The sequence below is a fragment of the Enoplosus armatus genome, chromosome 23 (assembly GCF_043641665.1).
Source record: "Enoplosus armatus isolate fEnoArm2 chromosome 23, fEnoArm2.hap1, whole genome shotgun sequence".
Classification (NCBI taxonomy): Eukaryota; Metazoa; Chordata; class Actinopteri; order Centrarchiformes; family Enoplosidae; genus Enoplosus; species Enoplosus armatus.
The window spans coordinates 13,543,293-13,563,560 of record NC_092202.1 but is presented as its reverse complement, the minus strand read 5'-3'; the positions used below and the strand labels follow the sequence as shown (position 1 = coordinate 13,563,560).

General features: G+C 40.5%; 1 protein-coding gene across 2 annotated transcripts in view; it reads right to left on the bottom strand.

Annotated features, from left to right (window-relative positions):
- nrxn2b (neurexin 2b) overlaps positions 1–20,268 on the bottom strand; it is a 506,666-nt gene that overhangs the window by 462,038 nt on the left and 24,360 nt on the right. For both annotated transcript variants that reach the window (XM_070929958.1, XM_070929959.1), the window contains exon 2: positions 5,103–5,123. In XM_070929958.1, coding sequence (XP_070786059.1) covers positions 5,103–5,123 — 21 coding nt within the window. The remainder of the gene's footprint in view (positions 1–5,102; positions 5,124–20,268) is intronic.

Here is a 20,268-nt window from a genome sequence, read left to right as displayed (position 1 = left end):
ATCAAGATGAAGAAGAGAGCACAGAAGAAAAAACAGTGGGATGATTGGTAGAAGGAAAGGATGGAAGAGATGTCGAGAGTACAGATAGGTGGCAAAACAAAGACAAAACAAAATGGGAGATTGATGAGACAGGGATAAAGCTAAAGATAGGTGTAGGGATAAGGGGATAGGAAGAGGAGAAAAAAAAGTCATAGAGTGATAGCTGTAGAGGGATCAAAAAGAGAGGAGGATTACGAAGACTATCCCTGACCGGGCATAAATTAGGTGGTGAAGACAACCATATGAGAGATGAGGCAATATAAACTCCAAATACCCCGTAACCCCAATGTCCATTGGGAAATGCTTACAAGACATTTCTATTTCAAAAGCAACAACGGCACAGAGGTGCACAACAAATTTTCATTTCAGTACACAGGACAAAGGAGTACTTTGAAGAAAGCGTTGAAATCCCTTCCAAAGCTCATTGAGGTATGTCATAGTAATACAGTAGAAGTGCTGAAGTGACGATGTGTGTGTGGTAGGTAGAGAGAAAACAGTCAACTAAAGGCGGTTGTTTTCAAAAAGAATGTAATATGCTAAAAACAGTGGTGTTGGTGTGTCAGTTCAAATCGTATGAAGGCTGCTGCAACCTTTCAGTTACTCGAAAGGGCTTGAATAGGAAAGATCAGGTGAGTCAAAAGAATCTAACTAACTTGGGGAACAATTTTACAAAACTCTTATGTTGGAAAGCATCATGACTACGAAGTGAACTAAATATATACTGTATGTATAGAAGTGTCAGATAGAGGCTTAGCTAGGGAATGTGTAGCAATTTTAAAGTTTTATAGTGCTAGTACTACTCTGCAAATGCAAAAGCAAACAGACAAAAACTCTGCCACACGAGTGCTCTGCACACACACATACAAACACTATGCAACACCAGAGCTCCGGGCCACGCATTGTCCAATCCATTTCACTCTCCATCATAGCAAGCAGCATTGCTTGTGGCCACGCATGTTGACACTGAAGCATCTGGAGTTGCTCCCAAGTGGACGCCCACTCCGTCCCTTTAGACTCTTTTTCTTATCACAAAGAGAAGAGAGAAAAGAGTGCGAGCTGAGTGGGGTGAAATTAACGTCTTGTGAGAGCAGGCATGGCTGGACTTTGGCTCCTCCAGGACCTGAGGAGGCTTAATCTCACTGAAACATCTGGCAGAGGCTGGGCAGGCAGAGGCAACATCAAGGCATCCTACAGTCCAAAGAATCCTGAGTAATTTCAGAGCTGAAGAAAGAAACCATTGAGTTCTGTTCCACCCTTCCACTCCACGGTCATTTTCTCCTTCCAGTGAGGTTACTGTGTGCATGTGTGTTTGTTTGTTTATTTGCAGCCCATCCTTTTCAAGTACTTGCCAGAAAAAAGCTAGCCGGCAATCTTCCACAATCGATTGCTTTGTTTGAACACTGTAAATCCCTTGCGCATTCAATGAAAAATGCACAGTTAAGCTTTATTGATCGGAAAGAATGGACAAATAGCATTGTTATGCTATTCCATTATATATAAATAAATGCCCATCATTCTCATTCGTAATTGTTATATATCATTTTTTGGCAAGATCAAAACATTCATCAATCATCACACACCCAGGTGGTCGGCCTTTTAGCCAATGGTATTCAAAATAACAACAGCAGTTGGAATTTGAAAAAGGATCATGTACAAGCACCATTTGTTCCAGAGACAAACAAAATCTAGGTTAATACCACAATGACATCAGTACATTTAATATTTGCTTCACTCTGTTTTCTCCTTCTGTGGCATTGACGCACATGCATTTAGAAAACATTCAAGTTTTTGGTCTATGATTTTGTTTTATTTCTCCTAAGCAAATAAGAACAAAATCCATAATCTGGTTTGGATGATCCAAAGTAATCTCCTATAACTACAGGCCCCACTCAAATCTATAATCCTGTATCTCTAGCCAACATCAAAGTCCATTTTTTACACTGGGGAAAAGCAAAAAATTGTTATTGCCCTCCCCCGAAGGTGAGATTAAGTTGGTCTGCGTGGCTCAGAGAGAAAAGATCATTAGCCTTGATCAGATTGATTAAGATCAGCATGGGCAGCTCGGAACATCCTTCACCCAAACAGCGCCGGGTCACTAAATCTATCAGCCAGTCTAAGAGGCCAGCCACACTGACCAGGGTTAGGCTTGATCTGTTGCTGTCCAGCTACATATGAGCCGTTTTTCTCTTCTCTCAGCTCTGTTCATGGTCATGGTCTGTCAGAGCATCAGCTGGGGGGAAATTAAAAATGGCTATCCTTCAGCATCTGAATGGAAAGCATGCATTTTACTGCCAGGGCAATGTATTATTTCTTCAGTTTCTTGTTTCTTTTTTGTAACCATTTCTTAACCAGTCCAGGGAGAGTCAACTGAACACACACAGGCCTATTTCAGACATTCTCTATTTCACATTTACATACATTTAAACCACTCAAAAACTAAAAAAAAAAAAATATATATATATATATATATAAAAATAATCAGTACAACTACAGTCTTTCTTTGTCAACCACCCTTGGCAGCACCAACACAACCTGCTGCAGTAAGGTGCCTTACACAAGGGCACCCAGTTGGCAGTTTGCATTCTCCCAATAGGTCCAGGTGGTTAAAATGGCTACCTCTAGGTCATAAGCCCATCCATCTGACCTTAAGGCTATCGCTGCCTTCAGCTTTTGTGTGATATTGAGTGTTATTACTGTTTTTACTGTTGCACAACCAACTGCCCCTACTTGACTTGACTTGAACCTCGGCTACCACTGCCTTCAGCTTTAGCACCGTTTCTTTATTAGCCTCTACAGGAACATCACCAAATCAGGCAATGAGGTAAACCTGTGCTTACATAGTGAAACTATACATCACACATGCGGTCCTCCAGGGAGAGGACGTGCTTGGCTATCAGTACACACAGATGGCAATGCGCGGCTGGTTCGCCAGTAAAAACAGGTCAGTGTCGCAGGCAGATCATCAATCGAGGGCCTACAGTGTAAGAGCGAGGGCCACCGGCCGCCTTCCAGGGGCACTGGCCTCTCTGGGGCTTTCAACGTCTCTCTGCATCATCAATCTCAACCACCCTTTGAACACATGGTCACTGACACTAATTAGACCAAATACGTTCACAGGGAAACCCTAAAAATAGGAGAAAGGAGTGCAGCAGCACTCTGTGGGTTTGGTATCACAGACAATGAGCCAGTAAATAAATTTATCGAGCTGTCTTGTTGATACACAACACGCTGGGAACTGGGAACACTACTCCTTGTTTTTAATTAATTTACAGGACTTCAGAGAACACAAATTAATTGAGGTGTTAGCATTTACATTTTAGGACTTTTCACTTTGAGCCAAGCTAAACTCCAAAGCTTTTTAGAATTCTTTAAAAACCCAAGGGATCTTTCATATTAGAGTTATGGTGTTGCTGGAGAAAACACCTAGACCTCTACACAAGGAGAGGTGTTCCCCTCTCAAATTGCTGGGAGCCCACATAATTAATAGGAGGCTTAACCTACAACACATGCCCTTGCCTAGTGCAAAAGGATGTCTGCAGAACATACTTCAAATCACTAAGAAAACTGAGCTAAACGGTTAAGCCTGAGTTTGTGCCTTGACATACCAATACACAAACACTAGCCCACAATATTTACACTATTTTGTACTATAAGTCTGAACTGTACATCTGTACATGTGGACCCAGGATCCCTAGGGAGTTACCAACCATCCCTTGGGTCTGTCACAGAGTAAAATCACCCCTCTTCATCACCCACCTCTGCTCATTCTCTCTCTCTCTCTCTCTCTCTTGCTCTCTCTCTCACAAAGCGTCCTTGCCCCTCACCTCAGTCTGGAGGGGCTACTCCGTCAGACAGAATTGTACGATTGCCACCATTTATCCCTGTTCCCTACCTTCCCCCTGACATTTTCCCATCAAGGGCTTCAGCGGTACTGACATGGGACCCGGCTGCAAGGGCGCTCACACAGACACGTTCAGTCATTACAGGAGGCTTGCATCTTTCATGTAGGATCAAACTGAGAAAATGCCAGTTTCAAACAGTCTGCACACATTCTACATATGAGGAAAAGACCACAATTCAAATAAGAGTTCACTGGGTTAGCTGATAAAAATGATATGACACTGTTCTGCGCATATGCTTTTATATTTCCAATACGCAACAAGATAAACAACTCATGCTCGGTATAAAGACTGAGAAATAAATGCAGCATTAATGTTTTCAGCTTTAAAGAAAACCTGAAGCAAGAGGGTGTTTGTCAAAGTGATTTCCCCTGCTGGCTCAGGCCGTGTGATTGGTAATCCATCACCTCAAGCTCAGCAAGGAGGAAATGCAACTTCAAAACATGCAAACACACGCACACGCCGACACCTAGACACCAGTTCATTGTTCAACACATAAACTTAAAAAGCTTGTTTCTGTTGATCTGGGTGTCTGATATGACTGACAAATGGACTCAGTCAGCCAGTGGGTGAACCTCATACTGAACAATACAAAGTGCAGACAGACACGCTTAGGCTGCTCTATCCATTTACTCTGCTACATCCAGCGCTAGTTTAGTGCCTGGCCCAAGGGCTAATGAGGCCCCTCGAGGGCCCCGACTGGCAGCCTCCGCTCACCTTTGTTGCAGATAGGACAGGGAGGGAAGCAGGAAGCCATCTCAAAATCACCATGTCACATCTTGTTAACTTTAACAAAACCTTGTTACCTGGTAAATTGATTCAAGATTGCCAAGCTGCCTTGACATTTTTCCATTTTTACGTGAAGATATTCCTGAGTGAAATATACAACCATATGCTTATATCCATAGTAATAAACCGCAATAAAAACAAAATTAAATGAAGAAAGACAAGATAAAACAAACAGGGATAATTTTGGTTGCACATCCGTCACTTCTGTCTTATTCAGAAACTGTAATTTAGGCCCCCTGGAAGTCACTTATAACCGCAGTCCAAACTGACAATGCCTCTAATGCATACAGCATTAACAAGCAGCCAGCATCAGCATCCATGACAGCATTAAGGGAAGCCATCAGAGGGCCTGAGGAGTAAAAGCATCAGTCTTACCTTCAACAGCATACTCTTCAGCTTCAGAGGAGGATCCAAAGGGAATGCATGGAAAAGAGAGGACACAAAGATGTTACTTTTTCTTCAAATAAATGTCTTCCTGTTTCTCTTCAAGCAAAATATTTATGAGATAAAATCAAATGAAGACCCTCAATGAAGCTTGATCTTAGAAACTGCAAAACAGAATTAAGTCTGCTTCCCTGTATATGTAACCCGCAAATGGCCCAGTAATTTCACAAAAACACATATTATTTCTTAAAGAAATGTAATATGACTGTGGAGAACCCTCAACCAGCATACTGTAACCACACCACCTCCCATTGGGAACAGGAGACTTCAGTTTAAAGAGGATCCCCAACTGAGAGACACTGACTCCCATACACTTCTCTCTGGCTTAATGATACAGTGAGGGGGAGATCAGGCTCCAGCAGGACCCTTTACTTAAAAAAGCTACCCTACAGCAGCAGAGACCAATCTGTAATGCTAGAAAATAAAACTGCAGCAGCCTGCCACTCTAGAAACCCCATGTAGGAAGATGAGGCGCTACCCAAGAATGTAAAACAGCCTCTAGCTTGGCTGGCATCCCTGTGGAGAGCTTGGCATTTTGATCTGCTGCTGTGGCTGCTGGGCCTGGGTCTTCATGGGACACTGCTGTATTAAGTTGTAGCATGGTCAATAATATTTTATTATGACTCTACACTGGACTGGTTCAATGTGTTTGCCTGGTTCATTGAACAGCTGCAGGCATGTTGAGCGACAGCAGCATACAATTTATGGAAAACTATGAGGTCAGGCAAATATTCTACATTCTAGAGATTCAAGGGGTAAAACTCTTTTTTATATGTGGCCCATATGTGTTGGGAAGCCTGCATAGTTACAGTTGCTTTTAGCATTTAGATCTGATGATAACAGCAGCCATTTATTAATCTGAAACACACCATTGGGTGCCCAGCGTAGCTGAAAAGTAAGCAAGACAACCAGATTTCTCATGATGCACCAGCACAGTTGCTGAAAAGGGATTCTCTTGAATACACTCTCTTGAATTCACCTGTGCATGGGCCGAATCATGCATGCCATAATCGATTCCATCAAATTCTTGATGTCTTGTGCATTATTTTAGACACACTTCCCAAAAACATGATACCTAACTCTTGCAGCCATGCAGGAGTCAGAGAGAGAGAGAGAGAGAGAGAGAGAGAGAGAGAGAGAGAGAGAGAGAGAGAGAGAGAGAGACTTTGCTGCTTTTTCTAAAAATGTTTGGAAGTTTCCGTTCATTTGTGTGATGGAGGATTTCTGAGCAAACCCTGATCTGGATGGGATAAGTTTACTGTTAAACATTTATAACAACCTGGACAAACACAGCATGAGTGTCGTTTTTTGTGAAAAAACCCCCAGAGGTATATCGAGATCAAGTAAAAAAAAAAAAAAAGTAAACAAAAAGAAAATTAAGTTAGGGCTCGTGGGGGCTATCAGATCTGTTAGGATGACACATCGATGGCCCATTAAATGTGAACAAAAAGGTTCATTCTAATGCTAATGTTTTTGGGCTTTCTTACATGCCAAGATAAGCAGCAGATGTTTGTGAACACACTGTGATTGTGACACTGTGACACACTGATTTCACCATTTAAATCGCAACACACTCCTTTGTCACCTGTGGAGAAAGTCTCCCTCCCAGACTCCCTTAAAAAAAGGGTGTACTTTGTGTACGTCTTACTGTATGTCACTAATTTCCCACCCATTTGACTAACCCATCTTTTGGCACTTTCATGGCACAGAAGAGAATGTATAATCAGTAACTAGAGGCTCATCTTTTTCAGCCGTCTCGCTTGCTCACTCTCTAAAAACAATAATCTATATTTTATGTAAGCAAACAGCTTCAGCATAATATTTTCATGACCTTATGATATGATAATAGCAAGCGCTTCATTAAAAATATGCTCTGTGTGGGAGGCACACTCCCTCTTACACATCAAATACGATAAGCGGAGCTGATTTCAGGTACACTGGGTCAATGAAAATGTCCAGCAGCAATGGCAAAAAATGGTCTGAAGACAGTAAGTTGTTTCAGCTTCCGTAATCGCTGCTCCTCCTGGAGGATAGATAAAGCATTGCAACTGGTTTCCACGTCATCGAGGAGGGATCAAATCCCTGCTTAGAATCCAGCAGGGATCCAGCAGGAATCAGCCACGGTTCAACCTGGGCCCTGCCACAGTCCAGCTGAAATTTTAGATGGCTACAACTGTAAAGAGCAGATAGGAGACCAGCACGCTGATTGAAAGTCCTTCATGAATGACGGAGCGTTCGCCAAGCTGAAGTATGGGAACCGTGTTTGTCTGATGTGGAGTAGTGGCTGTTTATATAATCACTGGCCATGACTCTGTCTTTCCTCTAGTCTCATCTCTGATCACAGTCCATCATCCTTTCTTTCTTTGTGCTCCCTCATATCCTCCTCTCTCCCTCCCAAGCTCAAGCAAAGGATGTTTGATGCACAGTGGAGGTTGTTTATATCATCACCGGCCATGACTCTGCCTTTTGCCTCCACTCATCTCTCAACATAGTCTCTAATCCTTTCTTTCTTTGTGGTCCCTGCTTTCGAAACTCAGCTTCATATCGTCTATCTTTCTGTCACATAGAGGGAAAGTGCCTGTGTTCGGACATGGAGAGATAGAAGAACAAAAAAACAATTTTTACAAAATTTCTAAAAGCCGAGAATGAAAACGACTTAGAATGCTGCTTGAATTGCAAAACATATTTCAATAAGTTTCAATAAATCCCATTCATGCTCTAAAACTTTTTCAATGTTATATTACTGCACCTAGGAAGACATATCACAACATTATCTCTTGAGAACATTAAGAATCATCCCTCAAGAGGTCATGCTACAGGAAATGGCAAACACCACTGATTGTTAAATCTATACCATTTCCAGGTTGGCCCTTACTCGACAAATAATTCCTTTGAGCGAGCATTGTTTCACACTGGTAATAGTTGTGAGATCTAGCCTTAGGGAAGAAATACGATTTCAGTCAGACACTTCCACGCAGACACGGGATATACCCCATCTCTCTAAGCTTGTCCCTTTTATCCCATTGATAGCTTCCAGTAGTCTACCACCCATTACCTTTATCCTTGAGCTGTTTTCCATTAGGGTGTATCCCACATAGCCTCAGGCTTCTAGCTCCACTGGGATCCTAGTCCTTTCAGGATACTTTGTGATTCATATGGGAATGTGCAGAACGTTTTTCAGAGGAAAACGCTCAAAAGCTTTCCTATGTATATGTGATGCCCCAGTGCAAAGATGAGGCCTATCGCTAAGACTTCGAATCCTGTGTGGGATAAAAAAAAGAATACAAATTCTTTATTCTAACCTTTTCAACCCAATCCAAAACCCAAAGACATCTAAAAAGCTGAAATGCACACAAACTTGCGTTTAAATTGACAGGAAGTCAAATGTAACATTTCTTTCATATATCTCTAAATAAGTGTGCAATATCTCCAGCAACAAAAGTAAAATTAATCAAGGAGACAGTCGCACGGTATAAAAGAGAGCAGACATCAGACATGAGCTGCAATAAAAGTAAATACCAAAGTAAAATTCAGATGGAAGCAGTGGAGAAGCTGGATTTCTTCACCAATGAATCCCTGAGGGCTTTGGAGGCAAATGAGAGACTTTTCAGACCTAATCCTCAGCAAGCTAACTAAAGGATTTACCGAGGGGAGAAAAGCATGCCTGCATTGAAAAACAACCCCCTCTCTATCACTATCCTCCCATGTCTTTGCACATGAAGGAAGCTACACAATTAGCTGTAGGTCGGATACAAAAGGAACATGAATGGGTGTAAAGTAATATTGCAAATATTGCAAAGTACAACACTAGTTTTAAATATGCAGAACAGTTTCAAAAACATTACACTTCAACTGCAGATTGAGTTGCAGATATACAATATGAGATATGGTTGCACAAAGAACTTTTACGTGACTAATGACTTATTCTGAAAGCCATTCTGTCAGTAAATATTCAGTCAATCGATAAGAGATGTGGCCTTAGAATTCAACCCATGTACGTATATTGTGATTGTTGACTTCTTTTTAAAAATAACTGTCTTTGCTTTTCAGTCTAATCTTCTCATTATAGATAAAGGGCTAAAACACAGCGGCAAGTCATCACAGAGGGAGTTCAAGCTCGACATCACAGGCATCTAGAAAGTGACTGTATATCTCTCTGGCACTTACACTCAGCGGGAGAAGCACATGCAAATCATGCAGACATCAATCACTTGCACACTCCGACACAATTTTACAAAATTTCATGAACTAGCCACAAACTGTGAAATACACAGTAGGGTGCATTTGTATTTGTTTTAGTTATTTTTCATTTTTGAGTAATTAAGAAGCTATTCTATGTTAATTTAACAGCAAAAACAAACAATTGAATAAAATGGAACAAGATTTTTAATTTAAAAATGAAAACAACAAGAATACCTTTTAGTCTAATGCAATCTAAAGAAATTTACGAAGCTTATGATATTGACTCTGGTGATATATTCGTGTAGAGAGAGTAACAAGGAGGTTGGACCCAGTGGTAATGTAATAAAGTTAAATTATAATAACTAACCTGTTTTTCTATCTTAGCATATACACATAAAATATACAGTATTTTGCCAGTAGATATAAATTCATTTATATTCATTCAAATTCATTTTGGTCACTAAGCATACACCTGTAAATATTTTGTCCATGAAGTGGTTAGCTAATGTTTCCATCTGTTTTCCCGCAGCAGTCTAGCCAGCCTGGGTTTTGTAGCTCAAGTGGAATGAAGCAAATAAGTTACCAGAGTGGATATTGGAGCAGCACAACATTTTCTTTGGATCCACACTGGTTAGCACATTACCTAATCAATGCTGGGTTAGATTTAGAGTGGGCTGTTTTAGCTGTTTGGGCCTGCCAACAAAGAGGCCTCACAGTGCTGTGAACACTGGCTCTACTGCTTTCTTTGGTATACTTTGTACAGTATTGAATTCTACATAATGTGATAAGTGATAGTTCATTTGAAATATCTGTGTTTTGCTCTGGACTATTCCAAACTTCAATTGCAAACCCTTATTTTACATGGTCCCTGTCTTGTAAGTCACTCTAGTTGCACTGGAAAGGCTATTTGACATGACTACAGAGAGGCACAGAGGAAAAGAAATGACAACATTAGTGAATAACAGAGTTAGTAGAGAAGAAGATGAGAAGAAGAGTGAAGATGGATAGAAACATGTGCACACACACTCTCTCAACAACCCTTTCCCTCCCTCTTTACATTCTAATCAGAGTGAGGCTTTGTCCTGAACTCTCCCACATTGTCAGAAACTTTCTCTCTGAGTGACAAGCTAATCCGCAAGACATGGCCTTTGCAGATTTCATGCCAAATCTCAACAGCAAAAACACTAAACTTCCAACTTGACAAATGTGCAAACATAGTTGAGGCTTTCTAATCCTGATAAAGAAAAATAAAATAAAAAACCAATTGACTGATTTATCTAGCAACAACACAACATCTATAGCATTCCCCATTTAACACAGGATGTCAGGAAGGGAAAGAGAGAGCTGGGGTCAAATGGAAAGGATTAGAGAGAAGCAACATCAAACGGATGTATAGGGTTTTACTTTACTGAACAGTCTTTTCCATCTGAGGTGTACTTAAAATGTAGCAATACTGGAAAATATGGAATACTGTATAGTCCACCTGTTTCAAAGTAATGTGAACCGATTTATGAAAAATAAGTGCACATTTTTCACTTGCAATTTTAAGAAACATTTTCCTTTTAAATCCCAGTTTTAGTTAGTAAAGGTTACAATGCCTCCTATTTGGATATTTTATCCTCACACAAATATTAGGTGTGTGTTTTGTCGTCTAGATTTGTAATAGTTCAATTAGTTGGGGGAATTTGTTAGCAGTCATTGCAGTTCATCTTGCCTTGGAGGCAACCTGGGGCAGCTCTGCCAAGGAGGCGTTGCCTTTGGTCCAATTTGTTTGTTAGATGTAAGCCATGAGCCAAGTAACAAGCGGTTAGTTTTTAGTACAGATCAGATTTGTAAAGGATTTTTTTAACACACTGTGGTGGGTATTTAAAAACATTCTCACCTTCTCATGAACTTGTGTGCATGTGACCCGCTATCACTATGTATTTTGATGCAGATCTGGATTCCAATTCCAGATCTAACGGTTCTAAAAATGTTCTATTATTAATATAAATTTAGAAGCCTAGGCAGAGTTATGCACTGAAACAATCATGCACATCTGTACTATATCTGTGGTGCTTTGAGGCTTAACAAAGAGAGACTACTGTAACCTCACACAGTGCTGACTCATAAAGCAAAAGCAGGTTTCCGAGGGAGGTCAGGGAGAGGTAATAACTTGAGAAATGAATGGGGGTGCACCTCCTCTGCCAATGTCATCACAGCGCTGAGAGTTAAAGTTACAGGACGGGGTCAAGGCAATGGTTGACATATCAGATCAATATTATAAAGAGTACAGTCTGGACCTGCTCTGTATGAAAAGTGCCCTGAGATAACCTCTGTTATGATTTGGGGCCATATAAATAAAATTGAATTGAATTGAATCAGGGCCCTCGATCAAGGTTCAACAAGGACAAGGCCAGACGGAAATAAACAAAGAGAGACAGGAAGAAACTGTGAGACTGAAAGTGGAGAGAAAAAATCCTTCCTTTGCAGTGTGCAACATTAGACCCTGAAGTCATATTTAAAGTGCGGCTCATTAATCCAATGTAAAGCTAATAAATAAAGCCTTTTTACCATACCCTGCGAGAAGACAGGTTTTGAGGAGCGTGAGCTGTAAAACAGCACAGCAGGTGAATTACTTTAGTCTTTCTTAAAAAAAGAAAACAGCGATGATGTGTTTCAGCAGGGGAGAGCAAAACAGAAGTGATTCCAAACAGTTCAAATGAGATGTAGGCTAATTAGGAAGAGATGATCGTTTTTTCTAATAGGAGCTGACTGGGGAGAGCAAGGAGCGAGAGGAGGCGAAAAGACAGCAAAGGAAGACAATTTGTTGATGCTCAAAAAAATCGGTGGAGGAGCTCTCAGACACATGAGATTATAAAACCCAATCTGTTCTGTGAAGAGAAGCAATAAAAAGGTTTTGCGAGGTCAAACCGAGCTGGAAATGCTGTTCCACGCATCAAAAGAAAACCTAAATAAAAGGACAGGGATGTTAAGTTTGTAAGGTGACTTGATTCTGCTTCCATTCCCTGTGGGTGTCAAGTGATTGACAGCAAGCAAAGTGTAACATAACACAGCGCTAATATGAAAACACTCAGCATGAGGCACAATGAAATATTGAAAAAGGACTGAAACTTTGACTAGATCAAATGAAGGCTTCATGTTTGCTGTGATGGATGATATGGCTCTGTCTATTTCCAAGTCTGTGGAACTTGTTTTTTGTTTGGGGTTTTTTTCCGCAATATACAGGGATGGATGGCAGCAAATAGCTTCTTATGAAGGGAAGAAAATGAGCCCTCATATCTCTGGCTCGGCTGACTGTGTGCAGACAGCCATTGGAAGCAAGCAGACCACTACAGTGATTATCAGTGGCAGATTAAATGCATTGCACCTGTGTGGTAGAGAGAGCTTAAAAACACTATTTAAATGCTAAAAACACTATACAACTATGAATATTTTAAATTGGGAAAAAATGGCAGGTACTTCATAAATCACATATTTCCTGTGTGTGTGAGAAACCAGGGAATGATGAGTGTATCTTTCACCAATCAAGCGTCGGTCTGGCTTGGCTGTCTTCCTGTCCATTAGGGCTCTCCAGCCTTGCGGACTTAATGACATTTGATTTTCAACTCGCCTCATTTTTCACCACATTAAAATTTGATTTGAAACTCCATTGAAGTTTGTATTAATATCATTAAACTCTCACCGCAATTAAATTTCAAAGTAACGACGAGTGCTTGGTTAAGTAACAGATTCATTTAAGAGAGGAGGAGAGAAGCATTTTCGTGTTTCCCATTCAAGATTGGCCACGGCAGAGGAGTGAACTGTTGTCTCTACAGTCACTGATGGCTGCATGATGAACTGGAATTCATAATATCTTTGAAAGGGATGTCACTCATTGTTACACTGGCTTTACTGACCTTGAGTTCTGGGTCAATGGGGTAGCAAATTAAAGGAAAACCACAACATCATTACTCCCTTACAGGTTGAATTTTGTGATGAAATACAGTATTTTAGTGCACACAACTTGCCTTGTGTAGTTCTACATTTGTCTGTGATTTCCCAGAATGCATTCTGACAACCCCAAGACAATGCCGCAGGTTGTGTGCTGTGTTGGTGGAAACAACAAGTAACAGCCAAGCATATTAAGTTTCATCCAGTGGAGAAAAAGTGAGCACTGAACCACACCATCCAAACAAAACATGTCTCGTGGCTGCCGAGCATTCTGGTCTATTAAGGCTGCTGTCAGTGGGATATTTCCGCCTCTTCTACAGCACAGCGAGTTTCTCCCTGTATGAACACTGATGTATAAAATGGGAGCTTTAGTAAGCTTTAGAAAGCTCTTGCTCTTTGATTATGAGGAGCTGAAACCAAAAGACATTGACTGGTGTTGTGTCAGATAGCGGAGTTATTTTCTGCAATTAAATTGCACTCTAGCTATGCTAGCTATATCTCAATGTGGCATCACGGCATCTGAATCTGGACAGTTATCTGGGGAAATGAGACCAAACAGCAGATTTTAAAGGTGATTATAGTTTGGACACATTAGGTGATCTAAAACGTTTCAGGAGTGCATTTATTTAAAAAAAATATATATATTGATATACCAAATTAAAGGTGAAATGTATTCTCCCTGAATATAGACTGTCCTCTCTACATCTAGACATATCTGACTTTTTTTTCCACTTTGAAATGAGTTAGTGTACTCCAACTAATCCCTGTTCAAGATGACCTAAAGAGATTTGTTTCCATTGAATCCTGAAATCTCTGACTATGATCATGACCTCATCAAATAACATGAAGAGATCATGTTTCTTTGTCCCCAACCATCAAATCCCCTGTAAGATTATTCCAATGAATAAAGCTAAGGTTAGATTATTATATAAATACACAAACATGCAAGATTCAGATTGCTGGAGAGCGTTTTATTTGTGTTTTTAATCAGCATTCAATCTACTTCACAATGTTATATTCTTTACTCTTATTTCATACTGAAAGTACTGTATGTTTTTCTTATATGCTGAACCAATTATCTACATCCACTCCTCATAAAGAAACTGTGAACATATTGCTTATTACACGAGATGAAACATGGTCTATAATGTGAAGGTCACAGGTAACAATCAAAATAAAGCTTATGAACTTCTCTTGCCACTTTCATAATGTACCGACACAATGGAATCACAGCCATTTGCGGTAACAAATCAAACTGTGAGCCTTCAAGCCACTGCTATAAAGCACAGAAGCGAGTCCCAGTCAAACAGAGGCGATTAGCTCTTACAGAGCGCTACAACAGGCCTGTAATAAAGCTAGCATTTACAAAATTGACAAGTATTGACTGCACAACTGATCTAAAAGGAGAAACTGAGACTGTGGATGACATCATTGGCTTGTTCAAGACAGCCTGCCAGCATAATCTCTGTGAAGTCGCTGCCTATTTGAAGCCACTTTCTGAGCCATGCTTCATTCATGCTCTCAGTCTGTACGACTGGTGTAAAGAAAAAGTCAAACGACTCATTTGACGTCAAAGCATTGCAGTGACATTTCACCCTCTGGGCATCTCAAGTCTTTACCCCTATGGCAAAGGCACACTGCAAAGTCGTCTCTATGTGTAGCTCCAAAGACAGAGCATAATGATAATGGAGCCTGGGTTTGAGATTTGTTTCCCACCGGGGATTCCCAGCGCTATAAAAAGTATAGTTATGATGCTCTGAGGTGATTTGAATAACAGGGTTCACCAAGATGACACATGTAGTTAGGTTCAATCCACAACGGTAGATCCACCTCATTGATGTCACTAAGTATTAGCTGCCAGCCACTCAGCTCCCTCCCTGAGCCCAACAACTGTGAGCAAAGACACATCAACACACATTAAGTGACATGTTTGCTGCTCCATTTCTCCACCAGACCCCTGACAGAGTGGGCTGATGCATCTTGCTCCTCTGATCATGTGCTCTTTTGTGATCTAATGGTGTGTTTCTATCATGCTTATTTCAGCTATGGCTTTTATTAATAACAAAGAATCACTAGAGGAATGGTGCAAAAAAAGGTCCATGTGTCATTAAACAAGGCAACATTCATAAATCTGTCACCCTGCATTACAGCCTGTTTACAAATGCACTCGTATAGAACATACATGTGTCATAAGATATATATTTTGTGTATAATTGCTGCAGGAAGGTCAGGAGAGGAATGGTGTGGGGATGGGAGGAGGTGGTCTGACAGTTCATCGATGATAGCAGCACATTAGTATCGACACCAAGAACTCACTGGGGAGAGCAAATCTTATCTTTGCAAAGCTAGGAAGACAGGGGAGATGGGAGTGAGGGGGGAGATAATGGGAAAAATGTGGAGTGGGAGGGAGGGAAGTATGGGGGGGGGGCAGGGAGATATGAGATGTAAGAAACCTTGGCAGAGGGCTTATCTCTTATGTGAAATAAGAAGAGGGATGAGAACGAGGACTGTTGTTTCAGGGTGGGGCACTGAATAGAAATCTACACAATTTGATGAAACAAGTGTGAAGAAAAAACTTTGAAACTTATGAAAATGATTAAACTTTCCGGGGTCATTTATTTGTTTGATGGTGTAACTGGTGGTGTGTGAAATTGGACCAATGTAGACAACAAACGCAGATAACTGACTTCCTGTCCAGACAATTCCAGGTCAGCTAGAATGGAGTTTCCAGCCACCATGGGAGTTGTGGATTTCTTTTTTTTTGGGATAAAAGCACCTGTGTTTACCTTCAGACCCATTGCTTCTTATCACATAGATAAGCTCCTCTCTCCCATCTGTGACCTTGCATTTATTTTGAAGAGAGGCAGCCAAAGGACATAGAGGGACACACGTTTGGCTAATACGATGGCCCATCATCTTACCAGTGGCCTCTGTGTAATTGTGATGTAAATTTGATGAAAAGTAATGGTAACTGCTTAAATAAAATGTTTTAAATGATCTAAAGTAAGTGGAAACTCCCATGCATGTACATATAAAAACAAATGCCAGATGCAGTAAGTCAAGATGTACATAGGGCTAGGCAATATGTTTGAACTCAATATCACAAAGATTTTTCTTTCCAATAATATATCACAATATTGCAAATGACTGAAGAAACTTATGTTCTGTGCTACACAAGTAAAAGTGTCCCACTGCTATGTTTTACACAGACAAAACTCTTCAAATCCAACAATAATGTATTTTTTATTTTCTAATTCAATTTTGCTTAGAATCAGTGATTTGGAGGAGACAATTTTATAAAACTGACCCCCAAAATATGATCATGTGATCACAATATGATACAACTGAAAGCCAATAAATGTAAAGATTGAATTATTTCCCAGCCCTTGATGTCGGCCATCATTCTGGAGTCATGCGATTTCACACAAGACTTTAATAAGTAAAGGATGACTTGAAAGGGTGACTTGAAAGGAAAAGTAATGTGTCATATGCACCATGTGTTGTATGAATCACTGGTAGGGCTTTTGACAAGTGCTAAAAAATTTGACCCGGTTCAACTCTCATTTAACTGTAGAGAATGAAGACATATTCATGCTCTGATACCTCAGACTTCTTGTGTAACATGTCTTGGTGCTTTCAAAGCCACCTGCTGATATGAACGACACCTCGCTGAAATCTTAACCATTATGGAATTGCAGTGGAAGGCAGTTGAATCAAAAAACAACCGGATTATTGTTAAGTAGACACAGACATTTTGCCAGGAATTTGTGTTTCCACTTTGGGAAAGACAAGGTATCTCTTTCCTCTTTTTGCACTAGGAAACGGTGAGTTGTTTGAAAGGGGGAACTAACACTCAAAGTAGCTCTTAAGTAGTGCTGCTTAGCATTTTAAATACATATCGGCTGTCAAAATACTTTCGTAAAAGAAATGAAAGCATGGAGTACGATTGTACAGTTTGAATATCAGTCTCAGTGGAGGACGTGTTAGAATTTGTCGGGAAGAGGGCCAGAGAAAATCTGAAGAAGGAAAAAGGAAAACATGCAAAAAAAAAAAAAAAGTGACAAGGCAGCCTGGAAGACCAACAGCATCCAAGATTGAAGGAGGTTGAGCAAAACAAACAAGCTGAGAACAAAAAAAGAGGAACAGTGGGGTTGGAGGGGGGGGGGCAAATCTCTTAATCTCTCTCTCGCTCTCTCTGGCTATGTTTGTTTTGTGCTGGTTTTGGCCTCAAGTCGCCTGTCGATCCCCTCGTAAATTGCCTGTGTCAATCCAGCCTTACGAGCTTCCACACACTCCCCGAGTCCCTGTTAAAATGGTCACGCCAATAAAAGCCCATTCACTTGTAATGAATTGAGAGAGAAGCTAAAGACTAAGGGGGCTGATTTAGTGACAATTGTTGATGATCCTCGATTGAGTTAGGATTGAGCTAGCGAGCCTCTGCAGTCCTACAACATGGCTGGTATTGTCTGGGATTTGTAAAAGAAAAAAGGAGGCTGCCAATTCCCATTTCTGCTCACCCATCTCTGAAATAGTCTTCTAGACAATGTACAGTATGGAGGGAAACACCTCACCCTGGAGTTACTGCAGACATAACAAAACAGGAAGGAAATAAAAGCATGCCAAGTGCCTAATAAATATACCTTTTTTTAATTATAGTAAGGGCTGCTCAAACTGTCAGGATCCTCCCTAAGTGTGCGCTTCCATTGAGAGCCACAGCTCAATCTTTGCCTTTCTGATAACTGCCCAGTAAAGTCACTCCAAATTTCCAAGTTTCACAGATGAGAGAGGGGAAAAAACATATAAATATATAAATATCACCACAGTAGGGTAATGGCAGTCAAATCCTGCAGGGTTGTATTGTGAGTGAACTGCTGATGGTGTAATCTCCAGGTAAGCTGTTGTAACGCTTGCATCCCTGCTCTTCACTCTCCGCCTCGCGCATTGCAAAACTATTAAAGTTGAGCATGGGACTCTTGCAAAACACAGCGAAAACCCCCCCTCACACCTCCCCCCAGAGCCGATTACAGCTGTGAGGTCAAGAGAAGCTAATGTGACTTTGTCTGGAACTGCCCGGTGTGGCCCAGAGGCCCCTGGATTACATGGACGAAGGGATTCTAAAATAGAAAAGCACACAGTGCAAGAATTAAATACAAAGTGGGCAGAAGCAGAAAAACATGTTTTTCTTTATTTACAAAAGCTAAAGAGAGAGCAAAACAATATGAAAACAGGTGAGCCGGAGTATTGATTTGTTTCTCTACAGCTTTGAAAGATGAGGTGTTATGTGCACGACAATGTGTGCTGCATAGAACATCTATCATTTTCCTCTCGGGCTTGGGACAATATTTTGTCCTCAACAGCAAACAGACAAAGACATAAGAAAATAAATTACATAACGTTTAATGTCTAATAAATATTATGCACAGTGCTTTGCTAAAGGCCTCCAGTATGACTGACAGTCACCTGAAAGCTTTTGATGTAGTATGAAGATCAAAGTGGAAAGCCAATTTCATTCCACTGGGGTAAAAACATCACTTTAAAAAGGTATATTGGGATAATCTGCTATTTTCTTTTCTCTGCAACACTACAAGTCATTCAGTTCATACACACCATGCATCCATCTATTCATCCATCAAATACATTTCTACTTCCTAGTCTTGCCTTGCAGGTTTTTGGGTGTTGACCATCTGGTTACAGATTGGGATGAAGGAGGCTCTCTGAAGGTGATGTCACTGTGATTGCACCTGATTACATGTGATACTTATATATGTATCATATATAATATACTTGATTGATTGATTGAAGGCTGCATCAGTGCACATGTAAAAATACATTAGTATAGACTCAGGTAGTGGATTGCAAGTCATAAAGTTTCATAGGTTTCCTGGAAAGTCCTCTCGCTGATTTTGAAATAAAAAGAACTGCAGAAAAGCAAAAATTGGTGCATGATGAAAATATGTTGCAACCAGAAGTCACGCTGAAGGCATCTTTGGGATGATCCTGAACTAACATAGCACTTGTTTTATATATTAATAAGTATAAGTAGGATCTGCTTGATTCCTTTTTTACGTACATCTACATCTTGGGTTTTGCAGCCACGCATTACCATAACATGTAGGTCCTGGTATGACCTATGATATATACAATCATGGGCCAGTTTTTTGGTTGTTGAGGCCCACGTCTCTGTCAAAACTAACTTTAACTGCTGAAAAGGTGAAATGAATTTACATATTGGACAACAAGAAAACACATCATGGTCCTTTCATGTTACAATTAAAGCACATTTGAGTCCATTATAAATTACCTCTGTATTCATCAACCGCGCTCAGCTTAGTTAAACCCATCTTCCAGCCACAGACAAAATAAATATATTCAAAGTCAAACTATAGGAGATACTGTTGTTAGCAAAAGGTCAAAATACAGGGAATGTAAGTGGTCACGTCAACTGCTACACTACAGCACTGCAAGTCCAGTATGTATCTGTGGCTCACCTTCAAAGAAAGAGATGTGAAAGATGTTGGCAAAAGTGTGAAAATGAAATGCTGAGCTTTCAAGTACCATCATCTTTAAGAGGCTGTGTCTTTGTCAGTTAGAGAGACAGAAAGAAAAATCCTAAAAGCGTAGATAGCCCAGAAAAAAAGAACCAGCTCACTGAGTTTGAACCTGCCCAAATTAAAAAAAATAGACATGCCATTGTCAAAACGATGTCGAAACGAGTCAACTGTCTTGCCAGGTGCCGATGTGTGTCTAACTCACTGCTGTACCAAAAATGCTGCTGTCTTTGTGGAAATGCATTCAGAAAGTAAACAATGCAGGTAGTATGTGAAGTTTTTGGAAAACAGTTGATAGCCTGGGGCAACCCGCCACCTGCCTTCCTTCAAGGTTTATGAAAGTAAATCAATAATATAGTGTGTGTGTGTGTGTGTGTGTGTGTGTGTCTGTATGAACAGTAAATGTGGGTATGTGAGTGTGTGTTGACCTACAT